Source organism: Jaculus jaculus, chromosome 15 (genome assembly GCF_020740685.1).
Source record: "Jaculus jaculus isolate mJacJac1 chromosome 15, mJacJac1.mat.Y.cur, whole genome shotgun sequence".
NCBI classification, from domain to species: domain Eukaryota; kingdom Metazoa; phylum Chordata; class Mammalia; order Rodentia; family Dipodidae; genus Jaculus; species Jaculus jaculus.
In genome coordinates this window covers 52,151,517-52,176,366 of record NC_059116.1, presented here as the reverse complement: position 1 = coordinate 52,176,366, position 24,850 = coordinate 52,151,517, and the positions used below count along the sequence as shown (strand labels likewise).

The window sequence follows — 24,850 nt, the reverse complement described above, 5'->3', positions numbered from 1 at the left end:
GGTTGATCTTTTCCTGAAAATGCTGGGTGCTAATGGTAGGGTAGGCAGTTTTAATACATAGAACAACTGCTGGCACATGGGAGCTATTATCCAGAAAGTAAGAGGACAAAAATGTTCTAATAAAACTGTTGTGTTATAGTTTTTTTCACATGTGTGTTTATGCACACATCTTTATGTTGATGACAAACATCCTTACAGACAAGATCATGCTCTAAGTCACTAGGAAAATCTTTGTCTTAAATGAATGAAAAAGTGGCATTTTCTTACAGATGGTAGTTCTTTCATGGTTTTCTTATTCTTAGGGACAAGTGGTATGGTCACACTTCTTTGCTACTTTGAAGTTAGTTAGGCGTGACCATGTGAAATGATTTGTTATCTTTAGCTTTGAGTTCTTGTATGAATGTTTGACTCATACAACTTTGTTCCTGGCTGGAGTGATCACAGAGGCCAGTGGCAGGCTGGCCTTCCTGTTAACCTGGCTCTTGCTAGATATCTAGATGTTCATGAGAAATAGGCATGGTTTAAATCCACTGATATTTGTGGGTTGGTCGCTACTTTTGCATATCTGCCTATCACTATGGCCTTTGGAACATACAAGTTTTTATTCCCAGCTTAGAAGGCACTAAATGAATAGCAGTAACATGTTTGTGAAGTAGATTAGGCAAACAAGGCTAAGAGCCCTATTTTTCCTTTTGTATCATGTTAAACTGATTTAGATTATTTTCTAGAATCTGTGCTTTTAATTATAAACTAGAAAATTATAGAGATTACTAGGAACTTTTTTTTATTCCTTCTTAGGTACTTCTGTTTACATTTTGCTTTATAAAATACTTGCTTTTCCTCCCATCTGCCTCCTGAGGAGGAATATTTTAAATCTAGCAAGAATAGAACAATTATTATTAACCTAAATTGAATTGCAAGGTACTTGAGATAAGGAAAGGTCATTGGGACATTTTAAACACATTTAGTTTGCAACTAGAGACAAATGTGTCTCTTTCAAAAGGCCTAGCCAGGTCTTCATGCACTGGGAATAGTAAAGCAAGCACTGTAAATTAACCAGCCAACCAGTCTTGCTCCTTACCTCTTACCTTCCCTACTTCCTTCTCTTCCCTTTTTTGTTCTTCCGTTTCCCTTTTTCTTCTTTCTCCTCCTTTCTTTCTTTTTCATTCTTGGCCTCTCCCCATTTGGCTTAGGGAGGGATGCTTGAGAGTATCCTTACCCTCACTAGTAGATTATATCTCCCCTCAATGTTTCAGAGAACTCAGTCCCTTTTTGGCTTTTTCCTGTTAGTCCTCATTCTTCCCTAGAAAACACAACACCTCCTAACAGCTGACAACCTCCCTTTTAAGCCCTACTCCTTCATGTAGGAGCAGGAAAAAAATTAAGAAAACTGGTTTTGAAAGCCTACACTTTAATACAACAGGGAACGTGTTGACCATCTTCATTCAAAATCAGACCAACAGCATATAGCCCTTCAACCTGCCCCAAATCAGCCATGCCTATTCTATGGGACAACCCAAAACTGCAACACCAAAAATGCTTCTAGAATTTGCCACTAATCCACAATCCCTGATTTGATAAATTGTACCTTTTATTTAACTCTGTCATAATTTAACTGTAGAGAACATTAATTTTCACAGTGAATTCCTTATCTACAAAAATATTGGCCTCTATATAGCAGTACAGGCACTTAATCATAATTATTATACACAAGGCCACATCTAACTGGCTAAGGTCAGAATACAGAATTTCATTTTCCTGTTTCAATTTGCCATCATATATAGCTGATGTGTTTTACGATTATATGCTCCCTGCACCAGAATACACACAGATCATCATCTCATGTATTCTGCACTTCTGACACCAGACAGGTGTCAAATGCAAGGGTAGTGAGCAGGAGGCAGAGGTAGGAGGATTGCTGTGAGTTCGAGGCAACATGGGACTACAAAGTGAGTTCTAGTTCAACCTGGGCTAAAGTGATACCCTACCTCCCTCCTCCCCCCAAATACCAATAACAACAACAACACCTTTTTCAGTCGTTTGCATTGAGAGCACTGATTCCTTGAGAACACAATGCTTGTCTGTAATTGACTGAATATAATAGAAGGACATCTGATGTAATTTATAGTCAGGCCTGATGGAATGATGTTGTATGTCAGCCCCTGGGAATAATCTAAATAAGACTTTCTGTGGAAGTGAGGATTTAGAAATGGCTATCCCATTATATTTTAATTAAATCAAATAGTTTAGTTTCCTTTCTTTTACTTAAGTGTCTAGAGATGGAATGGTGTGTTTGATCTTATTTTGTTGTGTATGTGTGTGCTTGGTAAATATTTGTTAATGAATTACTGAATATGCAATGCTGTTATTCAGTATAGTCAGGATACAAAGGTTGCTAGTATCCAATGAGATAAGCACCATTTGCCTATGTTATCTTTCAGTGTGTAAGTGGGCAAAAATGAAATGCTTACAACAAAGCCACTTTATATAATTAGCTAAAGATACATTTTACAACTAATTCCTTCTGGCAAATACATATGGATTCTGTGCCATTTCAGACTAGTTTGTGGGAAGAACACTAAAGACCCATTGCTAACTCTAAATGAATGATGACTAATGTTTGTTTTAGCAAAAATTTTAATCCACCACTATTTTGTTTTCTCTACTGAGCATTACAGTATTACAGTATAAAAAATATAACTCTTATGTACTTTTGTCTGGTTCTTTTAGTAGCAGATTTTAAATTACTTATTAAACATTATATAACATGTATAACATATTAATAATTAATGTAAGTTATAAACTATAATGATATTGTATAAGTAAGCAACTTAATGAATGGAAAAGTCATTTGTGCTTTGAAATTTGAAAGTTGAACCAGAGCTTGCTATTTTCTTCTTCAACTTTCCCCTGACTTTCCAGGATAATTGTTAATGATAGAAATTTTCATGTGATGTGTGGGTGGAGTCTAGGAGTGTGTGTGTATACACTTTATATATTTGAATGTTTACTTGTAAATGCTATTTTAATTTGCTCATTTTTTCTTATAATTTTCACATAAATGTATTGGTATATATTTCTTTCCTTCTTACCCTGAGTTTTTTTAATGGCTATGTATTATTTTATGCTATATAGGTACATTTATTTACTTATTTTCCTCTTAGGATGTATCATAGCTTTTCTTGCCCACTGTTGTAACCATAAAAGGCTTTATTAATGGTACAGAATGTGTTGTGGAATTTTTTAAGAAAAGTACTTAAATGAATTTGGTCTAATAAATATGATTACTTATCTTTTTCATTTTAATAGTATTGCTAATTACTATCCTAGCAGTTTCTTTTCCTTTTTTCCATTTGGTACAGGGCAGTTTATTGTTGTGGTGCAGTGTTTGCATGAAGAAGGGATGGTTATATTCTAGCACTGCTTCTTATGTGAATATGGATTTGTGTAAATGAATCAGTATACTAATGCCTTGGTTCATGTATTTCACAAATAAAAAATAATAAGACAGAAGCTAATTTAATGTATGTGTGCAAAATTCAATGTATTAACATGAATTAAGTTCTTAGGAAAGTTCCTGGCCTGCTCCTATTATGAAGTGTTTTCTAGTCTTATGTATCTATTAGCCGCTATTATTAAAAGTAGTACCTTGTAAGAGTTCCCAAGAATCTAAAGATTGGTACTCCAGAGCCTCGTCTTTGTGGAATGCTGCTGTGACCATAGATATCCTAGTGCATAGAGTGTGGTATATGTATGTGTATATGTGTATTCAGGTGTACGCACATGTGCATGTATGTGTGGAAGTCAGAGTTGATGATGGGTATATTCTTTAATAACCGACCAACAAAGGACAAGGATACTCTTATCTCTACCCTCTAAGTTCTGGTACTATAAACACACACTACTGGATCCAGTATTTTTATGTGGGTCCTGGGAGATCAAATTCAGGTCTTCATGCTTATGCATTAAGTACTTTACTGCCTGAGCCAACTACTCAGCCTCCTAATTTTCATAATATGGTAGTAATCTTGTCACCTACAAATATGTTTTTAGAATTATGACTACATTTAGTAACAAAATACCAACAAACTCAAAATTGTCATTTGAGCAATAATCTCCATTTAGTCCTATTAGACCATGAGAACATAATCTATTTGGTTAGCTTCACCTAATATTCTCAGTTATATTTTTGGGTTAGGTTTAAATTTTTATGGAAGAACATACAACATAGCTTTCTTATGTTCTATTTTTTTGGCTTTATGAAACCCTTACTGATATTATTACCACCAGGGACTCCATGAGTTTTGCCATGAGCTATTCCATTAATTTAGAAATAGGGAATCTTTAGCTGTTCTGATAGACTCATGTTTCTCTCACTCAGCTAGCTTGAGTTTACTAACTGCCTTTTAAAAGTGTCACAAAATTCAGCATAGCAACTTTATCATCAGCCATGATGTCTCATTTTTGAGATATTTCCTAATCTCAGTCTCTTTTTCAATTGGTGTAGCTTTCTTAAAAGAGATGCAATAAGGAAAGTAATGTTGAGAGATGTTATATTAGCTGTGGATTGAATAAGAAATGATAAAGTGTAATCTTATCATTTGGCACTGAAAGAATCTGCAGATAAGAGAAGGGGTTGGTGATCACAGAGGCCAGGGGAGTACTGTCCAGATGGTCTGGGTTCAAAGCTGTCAGCTACCCCTTTCTAGTGGTGTAACTTTGGGTGAATTAATGCACTTTTCTGCATTTTAGTGACTTAAGTCATCATTTTACAAATGAGAATGATAACATCCCTTTGTGAGAGTTGTGATGAGGTGCAAGTAAGCTCATGTGCAAGGTGTAATGAGGCCTGAGGCAGAATAACTGTTATGTCAGGATTTGCTGTTATTTTAAAGAGAGAGGGCAAAATTTTGAAATCATAAGCTTTTGAGATTTATCTCAACTCTCATTAAAATTCTAGAGATTATTAAACAGATGGCTATAAAATTTAGAAATGGAGGTTAAGATCCCTGGAAGGCATTATGAATTCTTTCAGTTAATTCATGTCAAACTAAATTAATTTATTTTTAATAGGATTATTAGACTTATACATCAGGAAGATATGCTTGTTAAAGCCAAATTCCAGTCACTTATTTGACATAATTCTGTTGTGAAACTCTTTTAGGAGTGATGAACAATTATTAACTGGTTGTATAGTATAATTAAATGAACTTGTAGAAGATTCATCATCTATAGGAAGAGAATATTGATTGAGGAATCAGAATCAATTTTGAAGATGATCCCTGTGAAAACACATGGTTTATTTTTCCTCCCCTTGTTTGGCTCTGTCATGAATATTGTGCAAGTGTGCTTCAAAATCATGCTCTTCAGTCACGAGGGTCCCTCAGAATACAAAGGGTAACTGAACAATTAGAGCACAGAACGATGCCGGAAGAACGTTGTAAGCTGGAGCCAGTTACCTGGAACTGAAAAGATACCATTTCCCGAGGACCAATGTCATGTGTGTGTGTTTTATAAGCTATATAGAAATGTGTGCACGATTTCTGAGAAGAATTTATCTGCTGTTATGTTGTGTAATCAAATATTGGTAACTAATGAGGTCTTTGTGGCTGCCCAGATGGATTTAAACCAACAAAAGTATGCTGAACAAGTATATATTTGGCAAGTTTGGAAAATACATCCTAGAATTGTGGATATAATTTAAGAAGCAAATGTTGAAAGACCTGGAAGTTTCATTGAGTGACAGTGTGAAATAATTGCTATAAAGAACAACTGAAGACTGGGGAGATGGCCCAGCAGGTGAGAGTTATTTCTGTGCAAGTATGAGGATCTGAGTTTGATGCTCTAACACCCACATAAATACAAAATATGTCTCTGCAGCCCTGGAACCTAGTTCTAAGTGGGGGGGGGGCTGGAGGCAGGAGGATTGCTGGAGCTTAAGTCTACCATTGTGAAAAATAGTGAGCTACAGGTTCAGGAAAATAAGGCAGAAGAGTGATAAGAGGAGGACATCTGATGTTCTACTTTGGAATTTACATCTGCACATGCAGGGAATGCACATCTGCACAAAAGTGAATACATATGCACACATTATATCTACATACCGTGCATGCTCCATACACAGTAATGAAATTATTAAACCAAGTTTATCACATAAACATACACAAGCAACCCAATGTGATACTGTGTGTATGTGTGTGTGTTTGAGGCAGGATCTCATTCTACTTCAGGCTGACCTGGAACTCACTTTTGTAGCTCAGGCTAACATCACACTTTTAGTGATCTTCCTGCCTCTACTTCCTGAGTGCTAGGATTAAAGAATGAGCCATCATGTCGGGCTATATTGTGTTTTGATTCAAGTAAAATTAAAACTATTTATCAGTAGCAATTAATGTTTTTAATGAGTATAACTCTTAAAGATGTGTTGTTTATATGATACTGGGAAATTGAAGACTATTTAAAGCAGGGTTATTTAGATGGCATTATCTGAAAACTCCTTCTTTCATTTATAATTGAAAGAAAGTGAGTTTCTGTTTGCTTAAAAGCAAAGGGAGATTTAATCTTTCATTATGATAAAAATATATTTGTCTAATCATGTGATGAACATAATGGAAGCCATTTTGTGGAGTTAAATAATGTTGCCTCTTAAACTTTCATGTTAACATTGTGCTTATAATTTCATGTTAAATAATTCTTTTAAAAATATTTATTTAAGCCGGGGATGGTGGTGCACGCCTTTAATCTCAGCATTCGGGAGGCAGAAGTAGAAGGATCACAATAAATTCAAGGCCACCCTGAGATTACATATTCAATTCCAGGTCAACTAGAGCAAGACTCTCCCTTAAAACACACACACACACACACACATACACACACACATATTTGAGAGAAGGAGAAGAGAATGGAGAGAAGAGGATGGAGTGAGAGAAAGAGGGAATAAAAGAGGAAAAGGGAGAATGGGTATGCCAGGGCCTACTGCTGCTGTAAACAAGCTCCAGATGCATCAACCACTTTACACATCTGGCTTTATGTGGGTATTGGAGAATTAAACCCAGGTCACAGCTTTGCAAGCAAGCACCTTTAACCACTGAGCCATCTCCCCAGACCTTAAAATGATTCATATATTCACAGATTAGAGTTAAAACTACTTAGCACAAGTAAGTAAAAGCAGAAATTTTATTTCATGTACAGAAAAGACATTTTCGGGCTAGAGAGATGGCATAGCGGTTAAGCGCTTGCCTGTAAAGCCTAAGGACCCTGGTTCGAGGCTTAATTCCCCAGGACCCACGTTAGCCAGATGCGCAAGGGGGCACACGCATCTGGAATGCGTTTGCAGAGGCTGGAAGCTCTGGCGTGCCTGTTCTCTCTCTCTCTCTCTCTCTCTCTGCCTCCTTCTCTCTGTCGCCTCTCAAATAAATAAATAAAAGAAAAGACATTTTAATAACCAGGAGACTTTGAGTAGAACAAACTGTCACAAAGTTCTGTGGTTGGAGAGTTTATGTCCTAGTAAACATGCTTTGTAGCTTGAATTGGGATATATACATACACATACATATACAGATATATGTACATATACATACATACATACATACATACATACATATACATACATACATATATGTATATAGTATTTTAGAGTGTATTGTGTACTGGTGTTTGTTTCTCACTCTCCATTTTCTTTATGTGTCAGAGCCACAGTGACACCAGGGACTGTGTAGTACAGATTGACCTGTGAATCTAAGGTAGATTACACTTTGCTTTGTACAGGATATGAGGGGTGGGAATATGTGGCTAACATAAATACTGAATCAAATATCCATCATTTCCTTAGACCTCTTTTTCTGTGTATTGAGAATGTCCATGTTCCTAGATAGAGTACAAAGGCTTTTTTCCTCCTCAGTGGTCTTATCTAACGATTATTAACTGTCATTGATGTAGACAGTCATTCAGCTTATTAGAATAAGTGCTTCACATTCATTATCTTATTGAATTCTCACGTTTTTATGAATGATGCATTGAAGAAACTGAGGCTCACGGTAATGAGCATATTATTGAATAGATAGCTAGTGGTTAGGGGTTCCATGTTCACTTGACTCAAGCTCACAAACTTCATAATAATTTTATAAAAAAAAAACAATGTAGAATGAATCAAACACTCTTCCAAATTACCATGTTATTTTTCTGCTGACTTCTACTTAGTAGTTGTGGAATTGGGGATATATACCTAAATGAAGACAAAGATATTTGAACTCATGAGGCTTTAGTAGGAATAATAACATTAAACAGGAGACAGTAAATAATGAGTTTTGATAGGTGCTATCAGGTTGTTATCAGGAGAATATACAGTTTACCAATTCCATGATGTTTAGGAAAATGTAAGAATATTTAGGAAAATGGTGTGTGAGGTTGCTTAAGCAGGGCTTGGGAGAGGGATTCCATGTTTAGTATCTGCATTGTGGAGCTCCAGTTTCCAAAAGCTGTGTGCTCACGGTAGTGGTCTAGCTGGGTAGAAAGCAAACTTCAGTGCTTGGTGGGCTATCTGTTCCTTTTAAGTAATAGGATCTTGGAGTATGTTATCTTCCTTGAGCGTGATGCTTCTCATAAAGCAGGGCTGATTTTTAGGGTTATTATAACAATATTTTCCTTATATTTCAAAGCACATGCTTATGACTACTGCTGCAGCATACAATTTTCTCATAAAATGCATTCAAACAGAGTAGAAAATTATAAGTATCATCTTTAAATCCTTAATTAGGAACTGAAGATGCTAAGAGTTGAGAATAACATAGTTGAACTGTGGCTACTAGGTAGTTGTCAAAGTGTTGTAATATTGTACATGTTTTATTTTCTTATGTGAAGAGTACCAGTGATCTAAATTCTTGTCTCATCAAACTAGCTTGGACCTTTGAGGTTTTAAAACAGGAGCATAAACAGGAAGTGTTGATTGTAGACATTTTGGAATCATCCTTCATGATGTGAAACTCCTGGTAAGAATTTACCACACAGGAGATCCCAATAAGTATCAGTGGCTTTTTCTTTTCTGTTTAAATATTCTTATCACCAATATCATGTAGGCAAGTCTGGCTCATCCACTTGCTAGCTTTATGACCTTAAACCAAGTACTCTGTACATCAACTCTGTACATCTCAGAAAATGTAAGTAATCCTCTCTTTTACATATCACAGAATTGTTTTGAAGATCAAATACAATAATATGCAGTGTGAAAACAAATTAAATACTATTTGGTATGTAAAAGCACTCTGTAATTATGGATATCTATATAGTGGTTTATTGATGCTTCCAGCTACCACTTCATAATCATTTACCTGAGATCTCAAACACCTATACTCTTCAATGACCTGCCAGTATGGATTAGGGGAAGATTTACTCATATTAATAAAATAGAAGAAGCCTGGTAATTGGTACCCATTTACAGTCCTTCAAATATAAACTCTAAAATGATTTTTAAATTGTGGAGGTTTCCTGTTGCTTTATGATCAAATGACAGGCTCTTTGAGGATGTTTTATGTAGGCTTGAAAGACTTAAATATTAACCTTTAAGTGAAAGCTGGTTTAATGTCTTTATCTTAGGGACACTTAAAATGAATTTCTATTTGTGGCACTAAGGGATTCTTGAGGAAGCCTTAAAATGTCTGGTTCAGGATGAAAAGAAGCACTTAAAAGCTTGCATGTGATATATAGAACCATGCTTTGCACGTGTGTATGGTGTGCACATATGGATGTATGCATGATTCTATGTGCATTGGAGCACATGAGTATTCCAGAAGACAACCTCAGGTGTTATCCTTAGGAAAACTGTCAATGTCTTTTTCAGACAAAGTCTTTTTGGCCTGGAACTCAGTGAGTTGGTTATTAGAGTAACTGGCCAGTGAGCTCCAAGTATCCTTCTCTTTCTGGCTTCCTAGCTCTGAGATTACAGGTACCTGCTGCCATGCCTGACATTTGACATGGCTACTTCAGATTCAATTCATGTTCTCAGTCTTGCAAGACAAGCACTTTACCCACTGAGCGGTCTCCCCAGAAAATGTCTGATTCTGCACCTGGCTGGTGCCCTATGTGATTGCCATACCACCACTCTTTTCCCAGGAACTATAGTGGTATCCCTTCCTTATCTGTCTGTGAAAGTCTGGGGGAAGTGGGTTCTTGGGTGAGAGTGTCTAGCCTCAGCATTGGATAAACTTAGATGTCTTAAAGATGGGTGATGATTCAGTTGATAGGTGAAATGCAGTGGCATATTTACCAATTCTGTATTTGTCTACTTCCAATGTAAAATAAGAGGTGTCACACCCAGCTAGCAGTTGGATGGTGTGTATCATTTGTGTCCCTGGCCACAAATGTTTTCTTTTCGGGAGAATGATGTTGAGTTTGAAATCTTTTGTGCAATAGCAACGTGGAAGATAACCAATGAGAGGGCTTGAGAGAAGCACGTCAATGCCTGGAGAGGAAGAGTGGAATGAAATCCTGAATGTAGCTCTGAATATAGCTCATGGGCCACAATCTGTCTGCCCTGGAAGAAAGGATGTGGATGTAAAGACTGAACACAGAAGCAGGCTCATTCCTTGGAGATACATGGGGCTGCCTGTCCAGGGCTTTCTGATTATACAGTCTTCTCCAGATGTACCCATTCTTAGTCCAGCTACAGGTGTTCTCAGCAAAATATGCTAGTTTTAAGTGTCTATATTTGAGGTTATAAGTGATAAAGTAACCAAAATTTTCAGCCCATATTTTTTGAAATGGATTAGAAAATACTTTTTTTTTTTTTTGTATTTGTATGTGTGTGTAGTTCACATTTGTGTATACATGTTTGGATGTGTGTGGATACAAGTGTGAGGGGGTGCCTGTGTATGTCTGTGCACATGTGTGTGTGGGGGGGTGGAGGGTAGTTGTTAAATTTGAGTATCTTCTACAACTACTGTCCGCCTTATTTATTGAGACAAGGTCTCTTAATTGAATCCAGAGATTGCTGATTCAGGTAGTCTTACCAGCCAGCTTCCTCCAGGGAACATGTCTCTGGGATAATAGGCAGGCTCACATGCCTTTCTGGAACATATATTGTTGCTGAGGATTTGATCTCAGGCCTTCATGTACATTACTTGAGTCAGCTCCCCAGTCCCATAAAGAATACTCTTTAGCCAAAGTAAATAATATTATAAAGAGACATATAACAGGTATTAGAAAGGAGAACAGTTCACATTATTAAAAAAAAAAAAACTGTTCCTTACTGTTGTACTGTTGGATCTATGAGGGGTTTCATTACCTGCTCATATAGATAATGATTGTCATAGTTATTTGGATTTCGTATGCAATAGCAATAACATGTGAAAATATTTACTCATAGTTGCAATTAGAATAGTATAAGGCAGTATAAAGGTCATTTAAGGTTTTAAACTAAATATGAAATGGAATACTATGTATAGATTCCTTCTAGATTTAATCAGATGTTTCATTCAATATCGTTCTAAATTTCATATGTAAAAATAAAAAAGTGAATAGTAAGACTCTTACAAAGGATAAAGGGTGCAGTGTCCTTTAACAGGGCGATCTGTTACAACGCCACAAGACAACAGTGTGGTGCTGGCACAGAAATCGATTGAAAGATTGGTGGGACCCAGTGGGTCCATTGGGAAAGCCACAAGGGAAGTTTAGAGACCCTCAAGCTTTAACCACTCTGGGCTCTGTGCCTCCTATCCAGTTCTGCTCACGGTGATACATGCATGCATTCATACATACATATATGAGCACATACATTGTTCCTATATTTATATATGTCATACTTAGAAAATTTTATTGTCTTGCTATTATTTATAGAATTTAGGTGAAAAGGATGCTTCACCATAACCATGTGTGTCTTACAAAACAATTCATATTTGGGAAACATGGTTAGTTAATGGAAAGTGGGGGTTTAAGTATTTTACCTTACTATATAAATTGCAGATGAATTAAAAACTGCATATGTAAGAAAACTGTAGAGAGATATTTTTCTAAGTATTTTCATATTTTGTAGATAAACAGCATTTTTCTTATGCTTTAAATGAAATAGTCTGTACAAAAATAGAGAATTTGAGCCAGATGTGGTAGTGCATGTCTTTAATCCAGTGCTGGGAGACAGAAAAGAGGATCACTGTGAGTTTGTGGCCAGCCTGAGACTAGTGAATTCCAGGTCAGCCTGAGCTAGAGTGAAGCCTTACCTCTGAAAAAAAAAAGGAAATTTGCATGTATCATTAAAAAATCTGAAACAGTTCACTAAGGTCAAGTAGCAGCTCATGGCCAAGAGCTTGTCGGGGCATTACATGGTTTCTCAGAATCCTGTTTATACTTGGACTTGAGCTTAGGATGCCTTTGTGGTCTGAATGAGACTTTTGTACTCAAATGTTTACAGTATGCCTGCCTATGAGTCTATCCGCATCTTTGCCATGCATCACGCTGCTTCAGTGGCATCGATGCTCTGTACAGTGGAGGTAATCACTGCCTATCTTGTGTTCATGTCTGTGCCTCAGCTTTCTGCCCACATATGCTATGAGAGCCCATTAGTGTCCTAGCATTGATATTCCTTTGGGGTGACCCTCACCCTGTATAAAGTCCATGTAACCATAGCATTTACTTTTGGTAATTCATATTTACAGTGTTCGACTTTTTCTTACACACTGTTTTACTCCATTTATTTAAAAAAATGGTCAGATGGTAGATTCATGTCTACTTTTCTTATTCTCTTTCTATGTGGTCAAATCTTTCTGCTCGTTCAGCTCTATTAGATGGTTTCCTTATTGATTCTCCCCCAAGCTTTTTATTCTTTTTTTATTTTAAAAGGAAATTTATTGGATTATCTTATGGCAGCCCAACAATAACAGTTTATAGGCCTGAGAATCAAGGAACCTAGTAGCTACTCAGTCCACGAGGCTGGATGCCTTAAGCAGTCTCAATCTGATACTAAAGGCCTGATGGCTTCTGGTATTCAATCCATACTGGAAAGCTTTTATTTTGTTTTTGGTTTTTTTTGAGTTAGGGTCTCACCTGACTGACCTGGAATTCACTATGTAGTCTCAGGGTAGCCTTGAACTCATGGTGACCCTCCTACCTCTGTCTCCTGAGTGCTGGGATTAAAGGCATGCACCACCACGCCCAGCTGGAAAGCTTTTTATTCCTAATCTTCCTTCTGTGTGGATTTACCATGTTTTTTTTTGTTTTGTTTTTTGTTGTTTTTTGCCTCTCACATTTTCTCCTCCACTTTGACGACTGTTTTCCTTCTTTCCTGTTGACATGCCCATTGCCCAGTGTGGCTCATATTTCTGTGTCTTTTAAAGAATCAGCTATGAACAGTGGTCAGATCAAGACTGGGAAAATGGGAAAGTTGCCCAAGACCTACAAATGTAAGACTAGGAAGTTGCCTGAGTTTACAGAGTGGCAGACATATTTGCATGCCATTGGGACCCTGATGAGCAATGGTTGTTGCTAGTGGGCTAGCAGAAATTTGGCCACTGACAGAAGAAAACAAGAGCTATTATGCAAAGATTGGGAAGCATTTTTTAGGATTACCCTGTTAATTCTCAATAACTATACTCCTATTACATAATGAAACATGAGAACTCTTATACCTTTAGTTTGCATGGGACCATGATCTGTGTGTGAAGGAGATGGCCTTTAGTCAGGTATCACTTACCCTTGCAGAAGGTCGTGGTGGACACATAGGCTTGTTCTGTGTATCCAGATTGTCCACGTGAGGAGCAGGGGCTTCTGCTACATCCCTGCATGGAGCTTAAGCTCTGAATACAAGAAAAGAACCTAGTTGCCAGGCTGATCAAATACCTGTGGAGATAATTAATTGTCATACATATTCCTGTGGCCCTTGTGTAAGGGAAACTATTTCCCCAAAGAGTCATTAGGGCAGAAGAAAAAGAAAGAAACTAGACTGAGTTCTAAGTGAGAGAGGAGGACGATGGAAAAAGGAAAGGATTCACTTGAAGTCAATTGGAAAAGGCAAAGGCATGGAAGTTGAGTGAAACTGGAAAATACGTAGCACCAGGTGGCTTTGGCTTCTATGTGCTTATTTCAGTATTTTAGTCATGAAGCCTTTTATTTTCCTACTCATCTTGAGAAATGCAAACAAAGTTGGTCAAACAGAATCCCTTGCTACTGTTTCTGACCAGTGTTCTACTCTTTGCTGTGGATGACAATGAAGCTGCATGTTTCCAAGGTCCTAGGAACTTAGGAAGCATTTACTCACCTGAAAATCTGTCTTTGGCCATAATACACTCAATATCAATAAGTATTAGCATATTCTCAAACACAGAAATTACATATGTTTATTTACTTGACATCTTAGGATTTTATACTTTTCTTTTTTCGAGGTAGGGTCTCATTCTAGCTCAGGCTGACCTGGAATTCACTATGTAGTCTCAGCGAGGCCTCAAAGTCAGGGTGATCCTCCTATCTCTGCCTCCCGAGTGCTGGGATTAAAGGTGTGCACCACCACGCCTGGCTAGATTTTATACTTTTTAATGATATGTATGCCTTGGTGATGTATTTCTTTAAAGAATAACCCAAATGTGTTATAGAAGTTACTGATTTAGAAGTTTAGAATTATAATCTCCATTTTTTTTTCACTCAGACTGTGTGATGGGAAAATACTTTGACATAAAATCCCTTTCTTTTTTGAAACTTTAAGAAGAAACTATGATTAACACACATTTCATTTTGTATACTTTTATGTAATAGTCTTCGAATCTTATGTTCATTTTTATTTTTTAGGCACTAGAAAAATATCCCAACTCACCAATGACAGCAAAGCAGATATTAGAAGTCATTCAGAAAGAAGGATTAAAGGAAACAAGGTCAGTATTCATATTTAAAACATTTTCTGTTTTCATCAATGAATAATTAGCAAACAAGAAGTGTATCTAGATTTTGGTACCATAGTTGATTGTAATTAATTAACTACCTGCAAATTCTCTTGTGGTTGCATAAGATTTGGATGGCCTAAGAATTCCTTGGAGCTGCCTGTTGACATCATCATTTACAAGTGGATTGATGAGAATGCTCTTTGTTAACAAAAACAGGGGATGGTTTAGCTCATCATCACAGTGGTGCCTGTTTCTCTTTCTTGTAAGAGGAGACTGTGTTTCTGAAATTAAGCATAGAAAGGAAAACTTTTACAGGCTTCATAGATAGAATCCAGGATATACAGATGAGCAGATACTAATATAATTCAAGGTGCCAATTAAACATGGCTAAATATTTAAGGCCTCAAATAGATAGAGTGTCTTCTATTAGCCATTGAGACTTACCTTTCTAGAATAATAGCTTTATTGAGACATTGTTCAGCTATTATAAATTTTTTCCTTCAGTGAGTGATAGTATATTTGCAAAGTTGCATACTCACCCTCACAAGCTAAGTTTATTATGTCTCCATCATTCTAATATCAAACCCTATACTTATTAGTTAGTAGCCACACCCTGATCCCTATCCCATTATGCAACTACTAATCTTTACTGTCTCTGTCAATTTGCTATTTTAGACACTGCCTAAAAATGCAAACCATTTAAATGGAGCTATTTGGCTTTCATCTCTTCATGAAATGGTTTCAAGCATCATTCACATAGCAAAAATAGAATTTCATTCTTTTTGTTGCCAAGTAATATCCCATCATGTGGATACACTTTTTTTTTATCCATGGTCTTCCTACCTTTTTGTTCTAAGTATTAATTTTACAACACTTTAGGGTCATGCACATGATACTACTCAATCATAAGAGATGTGTAATGGGTTAAAATAACTATGATGGTGTGTTTGTGTCTTAAGTTGTATTATATTACATGGACTTTTTGGTTCTGGAGCTAAATGTTATAGACATAGTGGTAGAAATTTAGTGGAAATTAAACCATGATTTTAAGGTATACCTGCAGGGAGAAATTAATATCGCTTTGAAACAAACTTTCTGAAAAAGTTAATTTCACCTATAGCTCCTGTAACATTAACATCATTCAATAGGTGTTTAATGTTTATCTTTCTCAGTTAGATGGGGCAGAGGATACGGGTGTTTCCATTTTTATCTCTGTGGAGACTTTTCTTCTGGCTACCCTGCAGAAATAGCATGAGATGTTATGATTGCCAGTGTTTACAGTATTTGATTTCCCACACAGTGGTGGCAATCGTGGGCTGCTTCTTGCTCACAGTGTTCAATGGTCCCATTGAAGGTAATCCTGGCCCACATTGGATGTCAGTGTGAGGAATTAGGGAACAATATGAGGAGGCATAGCAATTGATATTCTCCTTACCCCTTGTCCATACCTATTAAAATGTTCATGCCACAGCCAAAAGAGGGGTCAACATCTAATGCTATCAGCTGTGAGCTCTACACAAGAGGAGTCTGTCAACATAGACACAAGATGTGAGCCCTGGCAGCAAATCTTTGAAATTTGTTCATTAAGATATTCTTCTCTATGAGAGTGATTCTACTGCTGTCATTTTTTATATACCTTGCCATATACAGTTCCCGCACTATGGCCCTCAGCATTTGATCATACTTATTATCAGAGTAGCACTCTTCCATATTTTTAAAATGTTCCCTTGTTTAGAATGGCATCTAAAAGCAATTTATATATCAATTATGAGCAAAATCAAATAGAAGTTGAAGACAAAATTACTTTAAAGAATGGTTTATAGGGGTTGAGGAGATAGTTTAGTGGAAAAACGTTTGCCTTGTAAGCACAAGGACCTGAGTTCAGATCCCTAGCACCCATGTAAAAGCCAAGCATGTTGGCACACACCTATAATCCTAGTGGTGGAGAGGTAGACTAGCTGTCTTGGTACTCTAGCTGAATCAATTAGCTCTGGTTCCAGTGAAAGATGCTGTATCAAAGAATAAGGTGAAAAGTAATCGAGCAAGATACCTGACATCGACCTCTGATTTCTGCATGTCCATGCACATATGAACACATATACACATGTTGCCTACCCCTGCCCACAAGCATAACTGAAGAACATTTGACATATGAAGCATTACCCACTGTTCCCCTAAAGGCATTTTACCTCAGGGCACCATTAAGTATGTCTTTCTGTAAGGAAAAAAAAAAATCCCCTGAGATAGAAGTACCAGTAGATAGTGTGGTATTATTACAAGTACTCTGGCAATATTTACCATCCCTAAATTTAACAAGAAAGGAGAAAGGCAAAGATATGGACTCCAGCCTAAAGATATGGACTCCAGTCTCTAGTTCTCATCTGTAAAAGCAGCTTGGTGGGCTGGAGAGATGGCTTAGCGGTTAAGCGCTTGCCTGTGAAGCCTAAGGACCCCGGTTCGAGGCTCGGTTCCCCAGGTCTCACGTTAGCCAGATGCACAAGGGGGCGCACGCGTCTGGAGTTCGTTTGCAGAGGCTGGAAGCCCTGGCGCGCCCATTCTCTCTCTCTCCCTCTATCTGTCTTTCTCTCTGTGTCTGTCGCTCTCAAAATAAAATAAATAAATAAATAAATTTAAAAAAAAAGCAGCTTGGTGGTAAACATCTCAGAATACATTTCATGTTCTTCTTTCTTTAACTCTTCTCTTTCCTTTAAGCACTAATAAGCCTAGTCCTGTTACTTAGAGACCTTTCCTTGTTATCAAGTCCTGTTCACTCATGGGAGCTCCTTCTAAAACAAACCTATATAGAATCTGAGTAGGTTTGGAACTGTCTATATGGTATGTATGTTTCTTTAGGTGGCAGATGCTGACATTTATTTTGCTTGCTTAATGTACTGTTTTGTTACTTTTCAAGTTCTTAAATGTTTTCCAAATATTTAAGGTAACAGTAAATATGTGTAGTTATACACATTTTTATTTAGTTAGAAATTTTATCCTCACAGGGTCAAACCTGGCTGATTAATTTCTAGTTATTTAGTAATGATGGATTTTACAATAAAAGTGAATAGTTGATATGTTTGATAAGTGCAGGGAGGTAAACCTGAGATTATGGTTGTAGCTGTACCCCTCAGCTCTCTAAAGATGAAAGCTATTGTCAGTCTTCCCTCAGCTTACTACCACTGTACCTAGCAGTTCTAAGAAAGTGGCAAGGTCTTTATCACCATTCCAACCCATACTTAAAGCAAGGCCATCTGTAAACATAGCCATGGGACTTTAGTTTTTTTGTATGAGGCTTGATTCTTGAGGTTAGCTTGCTATGTTTCAGTTTTGCCCTTGTTCTCACTGGTCTTGTGAGTACTATAAAGGTCAGGTACTTAACTCTTATGGCACTCAGCTTATAGTCAACAAATATATATATATATATAGTCAATCCTGTTTTGTCTCAAGATGTTAATTTGCCAGTTTTTGGCTTACAGTAATAGAAGCTTCTTATAAACTAACATGTATTTTTCATTATATCCAGAAGTTACTGTTTATAAATCAGAAGTTTTGTGGTAGTCCCATTAAATAGATGTGTAACAATATCCAGAATATTGTGTGTATTCTGTAGTTTATTTTAAAACATTGTAAGAATGACTGGCTTAAATTTGTAAGTTACAGAAGCCCTACAGAAATTATTTTCAAAAAGCTAATGTGAATATTTGAATATATTTAGCAGATAGGATAGTGTTACTTCATTTGATTGAGATGAAATTCATGACATTTTTGCCCAAGTGATACTGCATATCACATATTTTTATGTAGACATGATAAAAAGAGGACAGCTTTTCTGTATCATCACATTATCAATGAAATATGTAGGGTATGATTAAATTTTAATTTCAAGCACCAGAATGAAGAACTTTCCGTATGAGTTTTAAAATATCTGGATATCATTCCCCTGGTATGTGAAATTTTTGTTGAAAATGATATTAATAATATGAATGTGGCATGATTGTTCTAGACTTGGTTCTTTTTGAATGGCAATAACTTTGGTAAATTTTACTCCCTATCCAAATAATAGGACAGAAGAATTTAATACTACAGTTTTATATTATATCTATGTTTTTTGCTTGACTGATTCTGGTGCTACTCTGATTTCTGTTCCTTCTTGCTTATTGGTTGTCAACAATTAATCAGTGACAGTTGTTTGGAAGTCTGTTCAGATGGTGGGGATCTTACAAGCCAGTAGCCACACTGTTTGGATAGAGGGGGAGCCTATTTATGCTGTAGCTTGCTGTTTTGTGGGTTAGATATTTGATTATTGTGGACTCTGTATTTGAATATTTTCATTTCCTTGGGGCTTGAGGCTGTTGCAGACATCTCTCTTGTCTGCAATCAGTAAGTACATTTTCTCAGAAAAACAATAGTAACTCCTGACACTTTGTTTGGGCTGATTGTGGCTTTCTCCCAGTGTTGATTTTCTTATTCAGAAGCTATTTATGAACAAAGAAGATTGAGGCATTTTTTGATGCCTGACGATGTGTGTTTTTCTCGGTCTTGTCTCATGTAATTTTTAACATGATGCTTCCAAATAAATGAATGCTATGTTAACACTGCATAGCCAGGAACCATAAAATCATAGAGGAAGGCTTGTAGTGCTTACCTAGCAAGACTGAAGCAGCCATTCATCAGTCATAGCTAATTACTTACATGCTGAACATTACTGTTACAAGATACCTATCACTAATGTGGCATGCACTATAGTACAGTTTTTATATTATTTGATAATAGGTAAATAGCTTTTAATGAGTGTAATAGGGTTGTAAAAATACACACATACATATATACCAAATGAAACAATAACAAAATTTTTGTAAGATACAAACAGGGCAATACTTATTGTGTATATTTTTACAGTATTATAGATGTCTTACTGCATAAAAATGTGTTTGATTTCATCAACATTGTATAGAATAGCAGTTTATAATTACCTATCTCAGTAGAGACTCTTAAAAATTTATCTCTATTGGGGTTAGTGTTACTTAGATTGAAGATTTTTTTAAAAATTTTCTATGTGAAATATATACTGACAGGCCAAGATTCTAGCATGCATGAGGATTTTTCCTTGCTGTGGTTAATTCTTAGAATAGATTTGCATCTACCTCCTGTTTTAAGGCATGCTGTTTTTCTATCTTGGAACATTTGTGATGATATGCTGTAATTAGGATCACCACTTTAAGCTGTGGTTTATTAAAGGTGTTGTGTTTTTAAAGGATAAACAGTCAGGAATACTATTAGCATGTATAGTGACAAACATTAACATTTCTTGACATTGATCTTGGTGAGATTTATGTTGCTAATTAGTGCTATAGGAGGTGATTCTTTCCAGCTTCTGAAATGTTTTGTCTAGAGATATGGAAGAAACACAGATAATTTCTATTGCAGAATCAATTCTTTTCTCTAGTATCCAAGTTGGCAATCCTCCATATTTAAATGGTGATATAGCTTGTGTATGTGTGTGTGTTGGAGCATTACATTTTATAATTACAGTGGTAGTGCATGGTGTCAGTCCAACCATTGGTCAATGTCTAATTCTCTCATTGTGTAAATGTTGTGTTTAATCAGCCACTGAGCAGAAGCGCATAGGACAATGGCATTATTAAACAGAAGCACAGAGGAATTTGCATTTGTGTGTGTGCATGTATTTAAGCAAAACTTTAGAATAATGTAGTTCTTAGTTGAAATGAAATTTTACTTTTTGTTCAGAGTAGAAATGTCTACTAGAGCCACTTTCAGCTTTTTCCTTCCATCTTCTCATGACCAATTATTTCATGGGAGTGTGGTTTCACCTTGACTATATCTTTCTTATGTATATTCCATTTTTTGTCATTATTCAATCGCATATTATTTCTTACCTTAATTGCTGCAGTATCTTCCTGTCTAGACAAGTTATGTAAGAATACCCTTGCTCAGAATTATTTCTTTGTGATAGCTGCTGCCATTTATAGTAGCATCTCTTAACTGATACTCTATAGTATTCCATGGCAAATATCAGTATTAGTGAATGGTAAGTCAAAAGTGACATGTTTTGGGCTGGAGAGATGGCTTAGCGGTTAAGCGCTTTCCTGTGAAGCCTAAGGATCCCGGTTTGAGGCTTGATTCTCCAGGACCCACGTTAGCCAGATGCACAAGGGGGTGCATGCGTCTGGAGTTCGTTTGCAGTGGCTGGAGGCCCTGGCATGCCCATTCTCTCTCTCTAGCTGCCTCTTTCTCTGTGTCCATTGCTTTCAAATAAATAAATAAAAATAAAAAAAATTATAAAAAACTGACATGTTTTGTGACAATTTGATGAAATTGGATATCAGATTTTTATCCCAAGTAATATGATATCATGATAAATCAATGACACTAAGATAATGTAAGGCTTATGAAGTAAACATAGCAAGCATGTAAGTGAAAACTTGAATTTATAGTTATATATGTATATGTAGAGAGAGTATATGTTTCCTCAAACACCTATTATTTGAAATGTTTTCTTGTCATTTTATGTTTTCTGCACATAATTAATTTTCTATTACATGGTATGGATTAACTACATACTCATAGTTTATGCATGAATATCACTAATTATATAAAGATAGCTATATACTATCATAGGTTAAGCTTCTGTTAAACTTAAAAGGATATATTGCATATATTTATACAATAATTTAAATGACTCTTCAGGGAGACATGATTATATATTGCTGATAGAGCTGTTCTCAAGTTGACACATACTTATGTGGAAAATTAGCATTCTGCTACTTAGCACAACCCTAGCCACCCTGCACTGAATTCTTCGTGAAGCGTTCCTAGTCAGGATCTGATATTGAAGTCACAGTTGATTGTGTGCCTTTCATTGTGAGATTATGCCGTGTGTATTTTTCAAGCTTTAAAAGATAGAGTGTAGACCCCTTAAGGCATTCATGAAGTGCGGTACACCTGTGTATGTGTGTGTGTATGTGTGCTTGCACACTCAATGTACTTTGGGTAGTCACACTGTTGATTTGCAATTGGACTCCTGAGTGAGGACACAATGCTTGTCAGATGACATGTCTCACAAAACTGTCATAAGTTTGCAAAGGAAATGTTCTGAATACCCATATCAAAGTCACATTCACAATGATGACCTGAGATTTCAGGTGCCAAAGGTTGAATGTCTTAAACAACAAAAATACATTTAGTCACAATTCTGGAGTTCAGATCTAGTGCCATTGTCTAGAGACTTTCTCCCAGGCCCTTACCTTGTCCCCTTCATGCACTCTTGACATAGCATTTTCTTAATCTAGCCATTCAAAATGATTGCAAATTCTTGGTCACTTTTTAACAGGATACTAATCCCGTCAGATCAGAACTCCACTCTCACTAACCTTAATGACTCCTTGGATGCTCCAGTACAGTCATATTGAGATCTAAGGGTTCAACATGTATACTTTGGGAAGGAAGCAACATACAGTTTGTAACAGTGATTCAGAACTTGGAAAATTTCCCAAATTTCTGACCTATCTTGAAATTAGAGTATCTAATATGTTGTAGAAGGTATTCTTAAAAATAGGCTTAAACACATCACTGTACCTCTATTTTGTGTATTGGTAATATATGTTTTCCTCTGCTGTTCTAACACTAACCAGTGAATATTTAGCTTAAGAAGTTTCACATTCAAGTATAATGTATAGATTCAAATACCACAATTTGATTTGAATAGCTCTGCTGACTGTATATAATAATTTGCAAGGCATCAGTATCCACCAAGCTATGCAATTATAGCTATGAAATGGCCATTGCTTAATATATCTTTTTATTCTGTCAAGCTTTCTTTCTCTATTCTTCCAAATAATTGAACAAAAAAGGTAATTGAATTGATTTCAGCTTTACCAGGATCTAGGTATAATTTACTCCAGAAACACTGAATACTCTGTAAATATTCCAGTGCAGAAATAAAACCAGAAATGGTTATAAAATTACACTGTGCATAAGTCTTTCTATGTAGCCCTATGTGGTAATTAAATGTATGGCCCCAATGTATTCAGGATCTTATTAAATCCTGCAGACACCTGGCTGGAGGAGGTGTCACTGGTTGGATCTTAGGGTCCAGCCCTAAGGTGTGGTGGTGTATTTGGAATTTCAGTCTAAAAATAGGCAAACTGCCTAAATTTGGCTTGGAGTTCCTGAAGTGTGCTGTGTGGTATGGCTTTTGGGTTTTGGCTTGTGGTTTCTCTCACTCTCTATCTCTTCTCTTTGCTGGTAAAAGGGGGCCAACTTCTTATAACCATTATGGAACTTCCCCTGGATCTTTAATTTACAAATAATTCCATTCCTTCAAAACTGTGCCTGAGGAAGTTCATCTCTGTGACCTGAAGCTGTCTACCACACCTAGCAAGTGAAAGTCTTGGGGAAAAGTAGAACCTTTTTTTTGGGGGGGGGGTGGTTTCGAGGTATGGTCTCATTCTAGCTCAGGTTGACCTGGAATTCACTATGTAGTCTCAAGGTGGCCTTGAACTCATGGTGATCCTCCTACATCTGTCTCCTGAGTGCTGGGATCAAAGGCATGTGCCACCACGCCTGGCTTGAGAAGTAGACTTTTAACTGAAGTGATCTTGTTTAATTTTTTCTAAGCGATGATTTTCTCTTCATCTCTTATTTCATTGCTTGTGTTCTTAATTGCTACATGCCAAAATGATTTTGAGTTTTGCTTCATTGTTTTGAAATTCACAACATAATTCAGATGCAAAACAGTTGATATGCTGACAGGGAGACTTCTTTTTAGAGTTGATTTTAATTGAGAGGGAATAAAAATGATGATTTTTGTTTGTTTGTTTGTTGTTGTTGAGCCAGGGTTTCTAATAATAAATCTTAGTTCTGTTAGGATAAAAATGTCTTAAAGGGGCTGGAGGGATGGCTTAGAGGTTAAATGCTTGCCTGTGAAGCCTAAGGACCCCAGTTCGAGGTTCAATTCCCCAGGACCCACATAAGCCAGATGCACAAGGGGGTGCACACATCTGGAGTTCGTTTGCAGTGGCTGGAGGCCTTGGCATGCCCATTCTCTCTCTCTCTCTATCTGCCTCTTTCTCTTTCTCTATCTGTCACTCTCAAATAAATAAATAAAAATGAACAAAAAAAAAAAAAAGAGTGCTGGATTGCATTCTTTAAAAAAAAGTCTTAAGTATGCTTACTCCTATACATCTAAGCTAATTCATACTGATAATTGCTACCTACAGTTTTGTCTGAGATTCAGAGTATTACACACAGACACATCCCCCCCTCCCCCACACACAGAGAAAGAGATACTTATTAAAACCTGGGCTATGTAAAGTTCAAGGTTTCATACCTGGTTTCTGGTCTTTTCAATCAATTTAGAGTCATTACTAATTTGGTAAATGCATAATGCTTTTGAGTCAAATCATTGGGAATAAGGGAAATAAATATATAAAGACATAGATCTCATTGCATAAATTCATGCTATACATGGTCTAGTCAGTGTTTAATTTTAATGGAGACTGTAGAACTTTTAAGGTATTTATTCCATTAATATTTATTTATTTTTATTACGTATTTTATTTATTTATTTGTGAGAAGGAGGCACATGGAAAGAGAATGGGTGTGCCAGGGTTCCTAGCCACTGCAAATGAACTCTAGACGTATGCACCACCTGTGCATCTGGGTGGGTACAGGGAATCTAACCTTGGTCTTTAGGCTTCGCAGGTTTATCATTAACCACTAAGCCCTCTCTCCAGCCCCATTAACATTTATAAAGTACCTGCTGTGTTCTTGAAACTACACAGGTCCTTAGGGTTAATAGAGGCACAAAATTTTAGTCTCTGCTTTAGGATTTACCAATATTGTGGAAGATAAATCTCCAGGTATTTAATTAGGTTATCTCATCACCTCTTTTCTGTAAAACACATCTTAAATGTAATGTATAAGGTCTGTTTATTTTATTTTTTATATTTTTGAATTCCTAAATCCTCAAATTC

The 24,850-nt window shown here is 36.5% G+C and overlaps 1 protein-coding gene across 3 annotated transcripts in view; it reads left to right on the top strand.

The window, feature by feature from the left end:
* Nucleotides 1-24,850, top strand: part of Asxl3 (ASXL transcriptional regulator 3) — a 205,191-nt gene that overhangs the window by 12,782 nt on the left and 167,559 nt on the right. For 2 of the 3 annotated variants that reach the window (XM_045135320.1, XM_045135321.1), the window contains exon 2: nt 14,767-14,849. Coding sequence is in view for 1 of the 3 variants with exons in the window: in XM_045135319.1 (XP_044991254.1) it covers nt 14,767-14,849; nt 23,213-23,215 (86 nt within the window). In the remaining 2 variants the exon portion in view is untranslated. Of the gene's footprint in view, nt 1-14,766; nt 14,850-23,212; nt 23,216-24,850 lie in introns of all 3 variants that reach the window. The other variant, XM_045135319.1, reaches the window with a different exon arrangement.